Raw genomic sequence first — 14,729 nt, 5'->3', positions numbered from 1 at the left:
ACAGGCTCTTTCTGCTTCCATGTCCTTTGCTGCCTCCTATTTCTAGAAAAGAGACCCCATCCTATCCTGGTAATCCAGCTGAGGGGACAACAACAACAACAACAACAACAACAACAACAACAACAGATACTTCCAGACTCACTTGCAGCTAGGGTGTGGGTCTGACATAGTTATCCAATGAGAGTTGACAAGTGAATGCAAAGTGTAGCCTTCTCCTGCCATAGCTGGCAACTGGTGTTTGGGAGTCACAACAGAAAGCAGCGAGCTCGTGGTGCTGGACTCGGCGTGGGAGGCGACTGCAGAAGCAGCAGGCTGGTTTCTGGACCATGGCTCCTGTGATTAGCCCCCGAACTCAATAGACCAGCAGCATTGGCTTCCAGCTCTCCAGTCCTTCCTTCCCACAGTGCGCACCCCTGCTCGAGCCTTAGTACTAAGTCTTTCTCTGCTTGAAACACTCACGAGGGGTTTCTATTCCCCAGCACTAAACCCTGATGAGTTATACCAACTCACATTCAGCCTTTCAGTCAAGTCTAGGCCTTTCCTTGGCTAACTGCCCCCTCTAAAATCCCATGATGCCCTGCTTTGCCAGACCACAACTTTCTCCATGTTCTTGGCAACAAGTGCTGGGTTCACAGTAGGTGGAAGAAGTCATTGCTCATGGTTTTTGTTTTGTTTTTTGTTTTTTGTTTTTTGTTTTTTTTGTTTTTTCATTTTGGGGTGCTAGGTTAGGATTCCAGAGCCTTGTGTCAGAATCAGATTTAATGTCAAGACTTAGGTTCTGATCACCGGTAAGTGGATGGAAAGCATGTATAAGCCAGAGGATGGAGAAATATGTAGGGGAAAGATGTCTTCTGATCACTCGTGCCCGTGAACAACTGCATCTGTGGTTATCTACACAAGCCCTGTACAGGATTAGGCCCGTCAGCATCTCAGGAAGGAAGGGAGGCGGCTGTAAGAGAAGAAATGAGGGGTGAACCATCTATGGTTTATAAATGTATCAAACTGTCAATTAAAAAAAATTAAAGTTCTGACATCTAGTATAAGGAACTCTACTCGTGCCTAGTCTGCTAACCCAAGCAGTAAGCGGCGTCTAGATTTAAACTGGGTTCTAGATGAGTCTAGAGTCCTCAGCTCTCCTTCTCTTTCTTACCTCCAAGCAGAAGAAACCACAGGAGAACAGAAGGGACCCCGCAGAACAAAGGAAATCAATAATTGTGGCCCAGCTGGTTTTGACCAGCCATGGCTAGGCCCACAGCCAGGCTTGCAATCAATGGGCACATAACCTCTGGGGTCGGAAAAATCTAAATCGAAGATATGCAGCCACTCTGCCAGTTACATAGCTCATCTGAACTGCAATTTCTTCATCAAGAAAATGGGATAACAATATCCAGTTTTCCAGGATTCTTTGGGGAGAAGAAATTACATATGTCCAATGTTAATATAACAAGCACACAGAGAGCACTCGATTCTCACCATTGCTGTCCCTGCGGTTGTTACCGGTCCTGAATTTGACCACAGCTCCATTGAGTTATGTGTTCCCCTTAACTTATGTAGATTCGCATACAAATAGCCTAGAAGCATGTATCTTTGCTTTGACACGTCCGTGTATACAGAGATGTGTATAAAAGAGTCTTTTGCAGAAGGCCCGTGGGGTTTACATTGGTAGCTTCACTGAAACGGAAGCAAAGCTAATTTTTTCAGTGGTTCTTAGCCCTAGATAAAAAAGAGAGTTGCCTGGAGAATTAAAAAGCAACAATCAACAGAAACAAGCAAACAAAGTAACCCTGAAAACAGTACCCAAGGCCCTCAATCAGAAATCCCGTTCCACCGGGCCCAAGGTTGAGGGGTTTCTTAAAGGTCCCTGGGTGATTGTAACATGCAGCTTCGAGCTGTTGATCAATGTGAGAAAGATTAGTACTCCCCAACCTTGGGGGGAGGGGGTGAAGAGAGCTTTTACCTTTTTATAACCTTCACTGTGGTATGGGAGGGGAGAGGATGGAGAGGTAGAGTTTGATTACTGGTGTGTGTGTGTGTGTGTGTGTGTGTGTGTGTGTGTGTGTGCGTGCGTGTGTAAGCAGCTGATATGGCAGAGAGAGGCCCGGGCAGAGATGCTGTGGACAGGTGAGGAGCTTGTCTGGAAAAACCTGTGAGAGTCAGTCTGGCTGTGTGTGGCTGGCTCGCTGGTGCCAGCACCTGTGTGCACAGGTGACTGAGGTTGCCAGCTGTATGCCCTTTGGTCAGGGCAAGTGACGAGCCCTGCTTTGGCATTCGATTTAGTTCTAAGTGCCAAAGATAACTGGTGACAGCTGGATTGTGTTCAGGAATAGAGTACAAACACCTCCAGAAAACTGGGGAAACAGGGCGGTGGAATGGATCTTAGAGAAAGCTAGGAGCAGTCACCAAAGTCCGTGTAGACTCTTCGGGTAGTAAACATAGTTCCCATCCCCTTTCCCTACAGATTCAATGCACTTCTGATGCCAACTCGGTTAGACAAGTATTTCAAACTCTCTCCTGCAGGCATAAGGAAGGGCCTGGAGTTGACAATGAGTCGCCGGAGTCCACGAGGTAAGGGCAAAGCCAACATTTGGACTCATACTGTATCGACAAAGTGGGGTCAAGCTCACGTGGTAAGTTCACCTCAGCTGGCGTTCATTCATTTAGTCTGCCAGGCTGTGGAACAGACTATTCAAAGTGTGTGTATTTGACATACCATTCCCACCCTAGTTAGCAATATTTTAAATAGTATACAGAGAACCTGGCATGGTAACGTGGGTTTGCAACCTCTGCAGTCAAGAGAATGGAGACAGGAAGTTCCCCCAGTGTTCAAGGTTAGATTTCATAGTAAACCCTGCCTCACAAATAAATAAATAAATACATAAGTAAATAAATAGCCTAAAAAATAAATAAAATGTATACAAAGGCTACTTATTCACCCATTCCTATAGCGTTGGGAATAATGCATTGTAAAAAACAAACAAACAAACAAGCAAACAAACTACTATGATTTCAGATTCATAAGTACTTCCCCATGATAAAATATAAAATAATACCTTTTGAAAATGCATAGAATGCCAGACATTTAAAAAATGAGGTAAATATCATTACCCTCCAAATTTTCAATAGTGAATAAAGATTTCTTGAACAGTAGTCTAAGTTGAATTTTATGAATTTGACTGCAGAAATATTTTTAATATAGCAGTTATCAGAAGTGTGATATTTATTTAAAGTGGCTTTATGGAGGGACAGATGAACAAATAAATAGATGACAGTTGGTAGAGTTCCAAGTGCTTAAAAATGTTGTCTTTGGAGCAGAGCGTGGTGGTACATGCCGTTAATTCCAGCACTTCAAGAGTCAGGTGGATCTCTGATTTTGAAGCTAGCCTGGTCTACAAAGCAAAAGTTCCAGGCTAACCAGAGCTACACAGTGAAACTCTGTCTCAAAAACAAAACAGTAAAAACAAAATTAAAAAAAATTATCTTCGGACTGATGAGATGGGTCTTGCCGTGCAAACCCACTAGCTTGAGTTTAACCCTGGGAACCTGGGTGGAAAGAGAGCTCTGAATGGCACACATTACCATGGTATACTCACATCAGGACACACGCCTGCAGTACTAATAACAAATAAAATTAAATTATTTGTCTGGGCTGTTCGAGCATCTATCTCAGAGACCGAGAACTTGCCTAGGATATACAAGACCCTAGGTTCAATCCCCAGTGCATATACACAATTGGATCTTTTAAAAAGAGATGTTCTAATCCTTTGTAGAATAAATTGAAACTCAGAAGAAAAATCTGCATTTTAGAAGCAATTTTAACAATTAAGTTTAAATTAAACTGTGCATGTATTGTGTGTACCGGTTCGCGTGTGTGGGTTTAGACTCAGGCGTGCACTCACATTTGGAGCCCAGAAGCCTGTGGCGAGTGTCTTCCTCTGTTGCTTTTTGAGGCAGCGTCTCTTACTGAAACTGAAGCTCACTGCTACCACTAGACTAGCAGGCCAACAAGCCTACAGAGTTGTCGGCTCTGGGATTATTGGCTTCACCACTTGCAGCTTTTGGTGGGTGTTGGGAGTTCTAAACTCTGGCCCTTATGCTTGGGGTAGGGACTTTGTGATCGAGCCATCTCTCTAGGTCCAAAAGAACTCTTTAAATTGATTAAGTACAAGTCGTACATGTTTATGACTGTAACATGGTACCTAGATATAGCTATACCTCCTGGGATAGTTAGTTCAAAGTATTTTAACATATATAACATGTTTTTCCTTTTCCTTCAAAAAAATCAACAAAGTTTCATCTAGCCCCCACCTTGATAGCAGGCAAGGATGGATAACTGAACTTCTGGTCTTCTGGGATCTGCCTCTTGAATACTGGGATTATAGGCATGAGGACCATGCCGAGTTTTAGGTGGTATTTCGGATTGAACCTGGGTCTTTGTGTTTGATAAGTAGCTAAATTTCTAGCCCACATACTTATCTTTGTGTGTGTTTGTGCTAAGAACACTTAAAACCTATTCTTAGCAACTTATAATTGTATCATATTGTTACTAACTGTACTAACCATTAAGTATAAAAATATTGATTGCTACCCTTTTGGTGGACTAGCTACCTCCAATAAATCCAATGAGTTGTTTTGGTGACAGTTTCTGTATCTGAGTATCCCAAGCATTAAATGAGGTAAAATATATTATTTAGCAACCTGCCTGAGATATGTTAAATATCAGCGTACTTAAACTATTCTGGTTTTAGATTTATTTATCTTTATGTGTATGAGTATTCTGCCTGCATGTATGTGCACCACGTACATGCATGGTGCCCAAGGAGGTGGGAAGAGAGCACCAGCCCTCCTGGAACTGTAGTTCCAAATGGTTGTGAGCCACAGCGTGGGTGCTGGGAACTAAACCCAGGTCCTCTGCAAGAGCACACAATGCTCTTAACTACTGAACCCCAGCCCCAATCAGCATATCTTAAAATAATCCTTAAAGTAATATATGTGGGAAAAGAAAAACTAAAGTAATACAAAAAACTATACACGTTTATCTTGTCACTTCTTTTGTTTTTGTTTTTGTTTTGAGACATGAACTGCCAGTGTAGCCCAGGTTGTCCTCAGACTCAGCATCCTCCTGCTGTCCCCCTACAGAGTGTTGGACTTAGAGGTGTGAGCCACCACACCCAGCCAATGTTTGTTTCCATTACTACTGTCATTACTTGGGATCTCCAAGCAAAAGTCAGATTTTTGTTGTTTAGAAGGTTGACAGAGCAGTAGACAGTAACGTCCTAGGCAGAACCAAGTGAAACAACCCAAGTATTCTGGCTGAATTCCAGTGTGAGTGGTTTACATTCTCCAACCTCCAAATAATTTTTATTATTAGCCAACACTTGTCTATCGCAGCAACATACACGTAAAGGGTAGTAGGCCTCCCCTGGCATGTTGGCAGGCTGGACAAACTTTCCATTGTGGGTTCCTTCCTTATCTGACTGGTATGCTCTAGTCTATTCACCTTCCACTAATTCTTAGCCCGGGCTGTTTCTAGACCCTGAGGGCCAAGCGGTTACTAAGAACAAAAGAGATTAAATATGAACACCTTATAGAATTCTAGGGAATGAAGCAATGTATGTTTTAAACATTTATTAATAGCTGTGATGTCTGATTAAATACAGAATTTCATTAGCTCCCACAAAACCTTGTTGATACACTGAAGATGGCTTTTCAGCCTGTACAACCGGCACAGAATAACACCCAACAGATCTCAGCCAGTGAGGGCAGTTCAGAGTCCTTCAAGTACCCCTTAGGCTCTCCCCTATTTCGAATCCCTCCCACTCCCCTCCCCCAGCAGAGGGAGTGAAGGAGCAGTATACAATTTAAAGCCTCTTCATAAGCGTGTGAATGAATTTCAAGCATGCCAAACACCTCAGTCTCCCAACCTAATTAGTACTCACAGAAGAGAAGGCATTTGTGAGACATTTAAAACTTGGAGTATACTAACCTATCAGGAGAGCGCCACTGTGTGTCCCCGCGTTGACAGCGGGTAGCAGGTCTTTCCACGGTTCCTACTGCCCCAGTGCGCCCCCCTTACCGGGTCCCAGCCTCGCCAAATTGCACAGCAGCCAACCCTGGGGAACCCAGCACCGTGAGCTGTACACTGTCCCAGTCCAAGAGTTTTTCTCTGTGGGTGTCTTCAGATCTGCCAGGGATTATAAATTGCTACTGCTAAGGACTACCGTCTCTAAAGTCATCCAAAACTGGAAAGAAATTCATCCTCTAGTTACAACGGCAAGATTTTGTTGTATATACGAGAGGCAAAGCCTGGGAAATATCGATATTTCCTAGGGAGGATAAAGATTGTGAATTCTGCTGCCCAACTTCTGGTTTCAGATTCTAGGTTTGTCATCAGAGAGCCTACTGTGTGCCAGGAGCTCCCACAGGGAGGGGCACAAGTTTGTCAACGTCTCTGCTGTCTTGTTAGCTCAGCTGTTTAGGTCAAGTTCTGAGGCGTTCTGGCCTCAGAATCCTAGGGTATCCAGATTCCCTATCAAGGTGTAAACGATTAACTAACACGAGGTTGCTCATTAAGTACTAGCGCGTCTGTCACCTAGCACAAGGCAGCTCAGAAGGGGGAGGACAGGTGGCACAACTGAATTGACCTCTCATCCCTTTAAACAAGCACCGGACCTCGATAAGGACGCTTAACTGGAGAGAGATGGCCTAGTGGAGGCCCTGGAAGCAGGCGTTCAGAGAGCAGAACCTTCAGGAAAGTGAGTACCATTCTGGTGAACCACCACTGAGAACTCCAGGACTTGGGGCCAGGTTTCCCGCCCGGGTTCTCTGGGAGGCCTGATTAGCATTGACCCCGCCCTCGTAACTTGCCGGTCCACTATTGGCGGACGCTCTTCCGCTGCCCGCTCCGGGCGGGGCCGCGGGGCGCTCGCAGAGAGGCCAGGACAGCAGGGCGGTGGGCGGGGACCCGGAGAGGAGCCGTGGGACGGCCCAGCTCCGGGCAGGGCGGGAGGGGGCGGGCCCGGGGCGGGCCCGGGGCGGGGCCTCCCGGCGGGCATTAGAGGCAGGTGACCCGGGCGGGGCGGGAGAGGGCAGTCAGCCTGTAACCGAGACTCGTCCGTTGCCGTCGCGCACCGTACGGAGCTCCCTGGAGGTGGGCGAAAGAGTGCGAGAGCGCGGGGGAGGAGCCGAGTGGGGCGCGTCCCGAGAGCGCCGCCACCGCCCCCCGGAGTCTGCTGGAGCGCGGAGCCCCCTGCAGGGGAGGCGGCGAGCGGCTGGCGGGACGCGGCGGCGGGCGCGGACCATGCAGTCCCCGCCCGGCCAGCGCTGGCTGCTCGCTGTGCTGTGAGGTGGCGGGGTCCCCTCCGGCTGCCGCATCCCTCCGCCTTCCAGTTCAAGTGCTGCCCGGCGCCCTTGCCCTTCGTCCCGGCCCCGGGACGCCGGTGGAAGGCACGGCCTGCCCCTGCCTTGCTCTGCCCGAATCATGCAGGGGGCCCCGAAGGAAGAGAAGCCGACTGACCGGCCCGCGCCGCCCGTGGTCGAGGGGCGCCCGGCTCTCTGAAACGTCCTCCACCTGCTGCCATGTGTCGCCGCCACAGGTACCTAGCTTGTCGTTAAACTTTCCCAGCTCTGGCCCGATTCGGAGTCGCGGGACGGAGGAGCCCGGCTGGCTGCAGACATCTGCCGCCTAGCAGGATCCTCAGAGGTAAGAGCCCGCGTCTTCCCAGTTCACCCGGTTCCTCTGCCCCTTTCTCCCGGACTGAGCTCTCTGGCCCCAGGCATAGCCTGCAGGGCCGGGCCAGAAAAGAGAGGCGGGTGCGGGCAATGGGGTGGAGGGGGTGGGGGCGTCTGAAGTTTGGCTCCAGGAGGAGGGGAGGAAAGGAGTTAATCTAGAGATTGGAGCCGGTTTACTGAGACCAAGCGGTTGGCGCTCCTCTGAGAGGAGTGGTTGCGATTTTTCTTCTCCCCTACCTTCTCTTTTAAGAGTTCTGTCCTTGGAGTCGGAGCCCTAATAGTCCCTCCAGCTCTATCTGGCGTGGAGCTGAGCGCTGCCGGCGGAGGCAGCGCCTTCCAGAAACAGTTGATCTTTGGACGGATTTCTTTAAGGAAAAGAAACCAACAGGTTGCCAGCCCGGGCGTCACAGTCAAGACTCCGGAGAGGGAAGCCCCGGCCGCAGATTCGTCGGGCAACGCAGACCCTCTCGGGCAGCGGGTGGCAAAGGGAAGAAGGGGACGATGGCTCGACCCGACCCGTCCGCGCAGCCCTCTCTTCTGCTGCTGTTGCTGGCACAGCTGGTGGGCCGGGCAGCGGCCGCCTCCAAGGCCCCAGTGTGCCAGGAAATCACGGTGCCCATGTGCCGCGGCATCGGCTACAACCTGACGCACATGCCCAACCAGTTCAACCATGACACTCAGGACGAGGCAGGCCTGGAGGTGCACCAATTCTGGCCGCTGGTGGAGATCCACTGCTCCCCGGACCTGCGCTTCTTCCTGTGCTCCATGTACACGCCCATCTGCTTGCCTGACTACCACAAGCCGCTACCACCGTGCCGCTCCGTGTGCGAGCGCGCCAAGGCCGGCTGCTCGCCACTCATGCGCCAGTACGGCTTCGCCTGGCCCGAGCGCATGAGCTGCGACCGCCTCCCAGTGCTGGGCGGCGACGCCGAGGTTCTGTGCATGGATTATAACCGAAGTGAAGCCACCACCGCGTCCCCTAAGTCCTTCCCGGCCAAACCCACACTCCCAGGACCACCAGGGGCGCCATCTTCTGGGGGCGAGTGTCCCTCGGGAGGCCCATCTGTGTGCACGTGCCGCGAGCCCTTCGTGCCCATCCTGAAGGAGTCACACCCACTCTACAACAAGGTGCGCACCGGCCAAGTGCCCAACTGCGCAGTGCCCTGCTACCAGCCGTCCTTCAGCCCGGATGAGCGCACGTTCGCCACCTTCTGGATTGGCCTGTGGTCTGTGCTGTGCTTCATCTCCACGTCCACCACGGTAGCGACCTTCCTCATTGACATGGAACGATTCCGCTACCCTGAGCGCCCCATCATCTTCCTGTCTGCGTGCTACCTGTGTGTGTCACTGGGATTCTTGGTGCGCCTGGTTGTAGGCCATGCCAGCGTCGCCTGCAGCCGAGAGCACAGCCACATTCACTATGAGACTACCGGCCCTGCGCTGTGCACAGTCGTCTTCCTCTTAGTCTACTTCTTTGGCATGGCCAGCTCCATCTGGTGGGTCATCCTGTCGCTCACCTGGTTCTTGGCGGCTGGCATGAAGTGGGGCAATGAGGCCATCGCAGGCTATGCACAGTACTTCCACCTGGCTGCTTGGCTCATCCCCAGCGTCAAGTCCATTACGGCGCTGGCACTGAGCTCCGTGGACGGAGACCCAGTGGCTGGCATCTGTTATGTGGGCAACCAAAACCTGAACTCGCTACGAGGCTTTGTCTTGGGCCCACTGGTGCTGTACCTGTTGGTGGGCACGCTCTTCCTTCTGGCAGGCTTCGTGTCACTCTTCCGCATCCGGAGCGTCATCAAGCAAGGTGGCACTAAGACGGACAAGCTAGAGAAGCTCATGATCCGCATTGGCATCTTCACTCTGCTCTACACGGTGCCAGCCAGCATCGTGGTGGCCTGCTACCTGTATGAACAGCACTATCGGGAGAGCTGGGAGGCAGCCCTCACCTGCGCGTGTCCGGGGTCGGACGCTGGCCAGCCACGCGCCAAACCCGAGTACTGGGTGCTCATGCTCAAGTACTTCATGTGCCTGGTGGTGGGCATCACGTCGGGGGTCTGGATCTGGTCCGGCAAGACCCTGGAGTCTTGGCGGCGCTTCACCAGCCGCTGCTGCTGCAGCTCTCGACGGGGCCATAAAAGCGGTGGCGCTATGGTCGCAGGAGACTATGCGGAGGCCAGCGCCGCACTCACTGGCAGGACCGGGCCGCCGGGCCCCGCGGCCGCATACCACAAGCAAGTGTCCCTGTCGCACGTATAGGAAGGCCTGGAGGCCGAGGCCCAGGGACAGTGCTGGACGTTGAAGGGGGCGGTTGTGTAGCTTGGTAGCTTTGTGAAGGTCACTTCCGTTTACCTTCTTGGTGCTGATGCCCCCTCCCTGAGCGGCTTGGAGAGGAAAAGGGGGCGGTTTCAAAAGATTACCTTTCCCCAGTCTTCTACCAGGGGGCTTGGCTTGCAGTGCTGTGGGGTTAAGTGTATTCTAGTTTGCATTTCTTACTGCTTTCTTTAGAAGTACCTTGTTTTTAATTTATATGTATATTTTAAGTTTTAAATTTGTTGCATTTTGGCAACAAAATTTACCTTTGCTTTGGGGGCTTCATAATCCTCAAACTGGCGTTGTAATGAGGTTACTGTTGGTTCAGGTTTTTTTGGACTGTGTGGTCTAAACTAGGAAAATATATTTCCTACACATGTCTCTTTTTTTGTTTTTGTTTTTTTGCTTTTGTTTTATTAATGTGAACAGTGAAGGGCTGCTGTGACTGGGAAGGTGTAGGGAGAGCCTTCTTTTTTAGGTGGTTTCTTCTTAGAGTGCTTAAAATGTCCAGGACACTCAGAGGCCAGAGGCCATCTGCTCCTTCTGTGTCTAGCCCCCTCAAGTCCTCTCCGGGAGTAGAATATGATGTGGTTAGGACCATCCCCCAGATGACACGGTTAGGGAGCCAGGAATTTCGTGTGCCTCCTTACCCTTGCTCAGCAAGCCGTGGGCAGCTCGTTGCGGTCATTCTCATCCCTCTTAGAGCCAGCTGGCCCGCTTGTCTTGAATAAGTTAGAGGTGGCATTATAGACCGGACATAAACATTTGCTATAGAGCCCAAGGGCTGGGATTGGTTGACTGAACTGGTGGGAAGGTAAGCTTTCTGCCAGAGGGAGGGGGTGGTTCTTAATAAGCAGTGCCCCCCCCCCTAGAATTAAAAAAACGTGTGCTACAAATTTCAGTAAATGTAGACCCACTCCCTTTTTCTGGAAGTAGTTTGGAATCCCTGCTAAAGGGGGGCTCTCTTTTAGATTAAAGGACAAAAAACGGATATGCTTCCAGTAATTAAAGTAAATTCCCATTGCCTTGTATCTGCTGCTCTCAGCCCACCTCCTTTATCATGTTAAACAGTCTTTCTTGCTTTTCTTATTCCTCCTGGTGGAGAGCAGCGATTAGAAACCACACCCACCCACCAATGAAGTGCTGAGACTGGGGGAGGGAGGCTAGTTACCTGGGAACAAACATTGGCTCAGGGAAAACAGGTCTCCCTGAACTCGCAAGTTTAAAGGCAGATATTCCCCCAAGCGGCTACCAATCCCTAGTAGTCTGAAAACAAGACCCCAAACTTAAGCTTTGTAGGGCAGTGTAAAGCTACGGGAGGAGAGACGGTTTCTCCTCCTCCTTTTGACAGAGCCTGTGTAGTGATGGACAGCCCCTCACACAGTTTCTGTGCCATTAGAAGAGTCTGTTTGCTTTCCTAATCTGTTTAACTATTCATTCACTAAGAGTGTGGGGCCATTACTGGGAAAGAAATGGCAGGGCGTCAGCCAGCAAGTACCAAGGCAGAGTGGGGACTGAATTTAAGGAACTAAAATGGCCAAACAACCGAAACTTCCCAAAGCTTCCCTAGAAAAACAGCTGGAGTCTAGGCATCCCGATTTTCATTTGCAGTGGCTGGGGGGGGGGGGGGGGGGAGGTGTAGGGAGAGTTAAGGCCCAGCCAGCTCTGCGTTCCTTGTACTGAGTGGAGAAAAGAGGAGTTCCCATTGGGAATTTAAGCGCCCAGGGTATGTAAAATACCCTGCCCTTGCTCACTTGAGTCAGAATTAAAATTTCAGGGCTTCCAAAAGACCTTCTCTGAGTTCTGCAGAACTCTGAGGGTCTTTTTCTACTTATTCTGAAGCCCCTTCCGGGAAGCTCAACACACTCCCGGCTCAGCACCACTTCTGTTTTCCAAATGAGGTCCTTTTCTTATCACCTTGACCTCTTGCCTTGTTTAGCACAGTCTTCCCAGAATCTGCTGCACCCCGCACCCCCACCCCACCCCAGTCAGCTGTGCACAGTTTGGGTTGTTCCCTCCTCACAAAGAAAACTGAGTTGTTGAATTGTGGCAAAATCAAGAAAAGACGTAGAGAGTAAAAGTTGTGGGGTGAAGTGGATGAAAGCGATTTCATTCATTTTTTAGAATAGTTATTTTTTTTTCCCCACCTAAGCAACGTGCCAGAGCTCTAAAAAAAAAAAAAAAAAAATGAGCTAATCAATTAATTCCCTTTGGAAGTACAGCAGTTGAAATGGCTATGACGCCAGAGTAGGGACTGTGTGGGGACCGCCTTTGGAAGGAGCGTCAAAGCCTCTTGTTTTCTGTTCTCTGTGCCCCCCTTTCCTCTCCCATACCCTTAGAGAGACAAAGCACACCTGCTTCCCCGAAGCCAACTGGAGTTTCTGGCCAGCCCTCGGGGAGGGAAGAGGGAAGCAGCCTTCAGATGGCTACCCCCTCTCTCCACCACACGTTTTCCTCCACTTTGCATGTCTGTACGGATAACAAGACGTGAAATGGGGAGCCGTGGAGTAGCCCGGCAACCTCTGTACCTGCCAACTTAGTGAGAGGACTTGGGGGTGGGTTCGGGCCCAGCTCCAGTGCCTTTGGCCGCCCCACTCACCTCTTTAAGCCCTGGGATGGATGCCTCCCAGATGAGAGGGTGAGGGTTTAGATAATCTAAAGAAACAAGACCTCAAGGTGTGACTCCAATGGCCAGATATTAGGAAGGGTTGATTATATTTTGTTTTTTAATTTAACTTTATATTATTTCCCTCACATTTTGAAGTTGTCTAAGTTGGATGAAAAATCATTTTTCTTGGTGCCTTATTGGTTTATTCTCGCAATCCCTTTGTCGTAGTTTCCTGTGATCATTGCCAGTGACCAGGGCCTGTGTGTGTGTGTGTGTGTGTGTGTGTGTGTGTGTGTGTGTGCGCGCGCGCGCGTGCACTTGTGCGCATGTACAAGCTTAAATAATGTGCCGATGGCACTGGTTCTAAGTTGGTATTCATTAGGCTGTTCCCTCCTGGGCCAGGGCAGCACTAATCTTGACACCGGCTGCCCAGAGAAAACATCATGGATCATACACTGAACCTTAATAACAGCACCCGTGACCTGCACCGGCGCGTGTAGAATGGGAACCCCAGAGCTAGGAAGCACAGTTGTATATTTTAATGAACTGCTACCCCTGCTAAGGAAGCTGCTTTCACTTTTGTGCTCCACAGAAAGACCGAGGGGGGTAGGAGGGACAAAGCTTTGAATAAGTGCTTTCTAACACTGGCAAACAGGACCGAGCACATCACAAATCGAGGCAGGTGTGAGGTACAGCGGCTAAGAATTGCCTGCTGCCTCTCTGTGTCCTTTCTTGTCTCCAAAGTCCAATCAAGGGATCCTGGGAAAGAAGCAGCCTGGCTTGGGGAGGAAGGCTCAGAGAGAAAATCTAACGAGACTTTAAAGAAGGGCGAAGGGCAGGGAGGGTGTGGGCAGGGAGGGTGCAACTAACCTGTTTCAGACTCTCAGAGCCGTCTGGCAGCCTGGTGACAATTGCAGCATTTATTTCATCCAGGATCTTGTCTGTCTGTGGTACATCATTTTTTTAAGAGAATATTAATTCATGTTGTTACAAACTATGTATAGTGTGTATGTTTTGTGGGCGTGTATATACTAATATATATAATATATATATGAAAGAGAGATTTAGTGACTTTTGATACGGGTTGGTGCAGGTGAATTTATTACTGAGCCAGCTGAGGCACATATCGAGTCTGTAGTGGAGTCCAGGGCAGTCATGGTTTGCATTCTTCTGTAGTGCCCGTCCTATGCAGTAAGGATCATCACTGGTGCGCCACATCCAGCACTCACAACTCAGAGCCAGCAATATTTTACTATAGACAATCAGCTTGAATCTATAGATCATGCCTGGCCAATGATTATAACTCTGAATCCATAACACTCGCAAAAGGAAACCCAGAGCATCTTGAAGAGATGATTGGTTTCATTTGGTTTTGTGCCTGGCAGTCAGTACAACGGCAATCGTACGTGGTTATGTTTAGTCTCAAGATCCTTAACTTGTTGACATTATTATTATTTTGGAAATTTTTTGTATTATATTTGTGGGAAGGTAAAATGATGGTTTAAGATTTTTATCAAATATGGAGATTAGTTATTTATGAAAAACAAAGAAATGTCTATTTTTGTTTCTTTGTTCAGAATTAATGTAGATAACTTTTTTAAATGGCATTAAAGCAATGGTGAAGAAAATACAGTGATGGCGTCGAGTCTTTCTCTCCTGTTTACGGAGACATGCATTGGTTTCCAAGGCTAACAGCGATGTCGACTCCAGCATGATCACCACATGTCTCAGATGTCCTTACAGTATCAGCCACTGAATTGTCATCAGTAAACTCAAATTGCAAGAAGAACTACATACAACACAGTTTCCTCTTCTGTGCCTCCTGGGTTTCTCCTGCACGGAAGACCAAGGTTGTGTCCCAGTTACGTTTTATTTGATGGCTATGTGCACGGTTCCAAATCTAGTTGAGGGACAGCAGCTCTCAGCACGGCTTATCCTTCTGATTCCGAGGTCTGACTGAAAGTCCAAATAGGTGTTGAGCTCAAATAACTAAAACAGGAGCTGAGAGAGGACCAGAATTCATTGAGCACAACACCCCATTTCCCACACTCACCCCTGGATAATTTGGGTGTCAGAATGT

General features: G+C 49.2%; 1 protein-coding gene across 1 annotated transcript; it reads left to right on the top strand.

Annotated features, from left to right (window-relative positions):
• Positions 1-8,203: 8,203 nt before the first annotated feature.
• Positions 8,204-11,317, top strand: Fzd5 (frizzled class receptor 5). The gene has a single exon (XM_032901232.1). The coding sequence runs from the start codon at positions 8,230-8,232 to the stop codon at positions 9,985-9,987; it is 1,758 nt and encodes a 585-aa protein (XP_032757123.1). The 5' UTR covers positions 8,204-8,229; the 3' UTR covers positions 9,988-11,317.
• Positions 11,318-14,729: the final 3,412 nt, after the last annotated feature.

This window comes from Rattus rattus, chromosome 4 (genome assembly GCF_011064425.1).
Source record: "Rattus rattus isolate New Zealand chromosome 4, Rrattus_CSIRO_v1, whole genome shotgun sequence".
Classification (NCBI taxonomy): domain Eukaryota; kingdom Metazoa; phylum Chordata; class Mammalia; order Rodentia; family Muridae; genus Rattus; species Rattus rattus.
Note: the sequence above shows the minus strand (reverse complement) of the source record. Positions and strands in the feature narration are given on the sequence as shown.

Excerpts from the sequence above, each read along its gene's own strand:
- Fzd5 (XM_032901232.1), top strand. The coding sequence starts at position 8,230 with ATGGCTCGACCCGACCCGTCCGCGCAGCCCTCTCTTCTGCTGCTGTTG.